The sequence below is a fragment of the Drosophila busckii genome, chromosome 3R (genome assembly GCF_011750605.1).
Source record: "Drosophila busckii strain San Diego stock center, stock number 13000-0081.31 chromosome 3R, ASM1175060v1, whole genome shotgun sequence".
Taxonomy (NCBI): domain Eukaryota; kingdom Metazoa; phylum Arthropoda; class Insecta; order Diptera; family Drosophilidae; genus Drosophila; species Drosophila busckii.
In genome coordinates, this window is record NC_046607.1 from 15,678,941 (window position 1) to 15,681,189 (window position 2,249).

The 2,249-nt window shown below is 41.9% G+C and overlaps 1 protein-coding gene across 1 annotated transcript; it reads left to right on the forward strand.

Annotated features, from left to right (window-relative positions):
- Positions 1–82: 82 nt before the first annotated feature.
- On the forward strand, positions 83–1,418 carry LOC108601886. The gene is made up of 2 exons (XM_017989861.1): positions 83–382; positions 438–1,418. The coding sequence occupies exons 1-2, from the start codon at positions 157–159 to the stop codon at positions 1,400–1,402; spliced, it is 1,191 nt and encodes a 396-aa protein (XP_017845350.1). The 5' UTR covers positions 83–156; the 3' UTR covers positions 1,403–1,418.
- The last annotated feature ends 831 nt before the right edge of the window (positions 1,419–2,249 follow it).

Here is a 2,249-nt window from a genome sequence, read left to right on the forward strand (position 1 = left end):
CCTACGCCACTGTCCATGCTTATCTCTTTAAGCTTCTCATTGCTCAACTTGAGCGATAGAGCTATAGCTAAGCTACGCGCTGATCTTTAGTATGCTGCAGTGTGTAGTGAGGCAACGTTGTAAAGCTTTAAACTCAAGTTCGGCTGTGTGGCAAGCATGTGGCACGGTCTGTTGTTGATAGCTCTCTTTTGGGGCTGCGGCTGCCTGGCCCAGATGCCGTCGCATCCCGTTGCGTATACGCGTCATTTATCCGAGTTGCGCATCAAGGAACTGCATGAGCTGGCCAAGCGCATGGAGCTCTCTATAAACTCGGAGAAGTATGCCTGCGATAGCTTCTATGATTATGTCTGCAGTCGCAATCGTCCGCTCTTCTCGATTATGGGTAAGTGTGGCTGCAATTTAAAGTCACTATTTGTATTGTTTATCATTCAATGTAGGCCACATACCACAGGGCAACGATCTGATACAACTGTTTACCAAGCTGCAGAACGACAAGGAGCAGTTTGAGGCAAAGCAAAAGATGATTGACTTTTTCATATCCTGCAACTCGCACAAGTCGCTGCACGATTGCTATCGCGAGACATTTGAGTACTTTAAGCCACTATTTGGCTACATTATAACCAAGGATGTGGTGCTGGCCAGCTCGCATGATCTGCAGGACTTTCAGGCCGTACTGGACGGCTTTGTCAACGTGGCCAAGACTGTCTTTAATTTACACTCGCATACACATCCGCTGCTGGATAAGCTGAAGAGCTACAAGGAAAAGTTTCGCACGCCCAACGTTTATTTCTATGCCGGTGAATTGAATCGTGAATATGGCGCTCTGCGCATCTATCGCGAGAGCTACGAACATAATCTACGCAATTTGGATTTACATCGTCGCCGCAACTCCAGCTATGAGCTGGGCGTGCAGCGCACGATGCTCGATTGGAGCTTGTATCTGTATCAAAGTCGCAACAAGCCCATGTCGTATTATTTTCCCACCTTCACTGTTCATCTCTACATGAGCATGTTCAACCAGACGGAGCGTCAGCGCGACTTTCGACGCTTCCCCGAGGAGACCGAGTGCCTCAAGCTGCCGCCCTACGTTAATGTGCTGGGCGAGGCACGCATGCTAGCCGTCATCTATCTGAAGAGCTTCCGTCAAGCCTGGCAGGACTACAGCAGCTGGATCTTGAGCTCAGACAAAAATCGCGAGATCTACGATGATGAGAATGAAATTCTCAAAGCCTATCAGCTGAACAACAAACGGCTCTTCTTCACACTTTACGCCCAAAACTTTTGCGAGTTCGGCAAGGAGCTGGCTGAGCACTTCTTCTACTTGGGCCTGCAGCAGAATACCGACTTTTTCAATATTTATTCCTGTGGCTATCAAACGGAATATTCCAAAAATTGCATATAAAACATTTTGTTTATTACTGTACGTTTATTTTGTTGTTAAAATAATACAATCATAGCTCACAACATATAATCCTAAATCATATTATAGCTGTTAATCTGAAATTAGCATTATAAATCAAATAAATTGTGTATGATATAAATATTAATTGAAATGATTTAACAGGCATTTCATATTGCTTGACAGTTTTTTATTAGTCAAGTCGATCGCCAACATTGCTGTTTAACTTAGTATGTAAAGAAAAATTAGTTCTTTCTTAGTTAATGTGAAATTGAGCCTGCAATGATCTCTCACTCTCAATTCTCACGCTCAGCAGCGATGCTTAAGCGAAGAGGCAGCGACCAATTCGGCTGGCATCGTTGTGTGTTAGGAGTAAGCTTCGGCCTCAGGTAGGCGACAGCCTAGTCTCAATGGGTTTAGTTGACAATCAGAGCTGAAGCTGTGAGGATCACTGAATGGCAGCTGCAGCTCTATGAAAGTTAATAGCAAGTGCGAGGTGCTTTGTTGTTTGTTTTCCAATAATCTCAAACTTATTATTTTTAAATATTTTCCTAAAAAGCAATAACTTAAACTTGTGATGAGTAATTAGTGCAAGCTTGTGTACATACATCAAAAAGTTTTCTCATTAGCTGCTTTTTTTTTATAATAATTGGAACTAATTTTGATTACATGTAAGCGTAATAAATTAGTAGCTATGCAAAGCTGAACATAACATGAGTTTAATCAATTTGATCAGCTTTTAAATAAAAGTAAGCCAATTGGCAATGATTATGATTACTCATTAGTATTTAATTAATATTTACTTACTTTAGTATGTTACTAAACTTAAATGGTCTGTCAGTTGCTCACA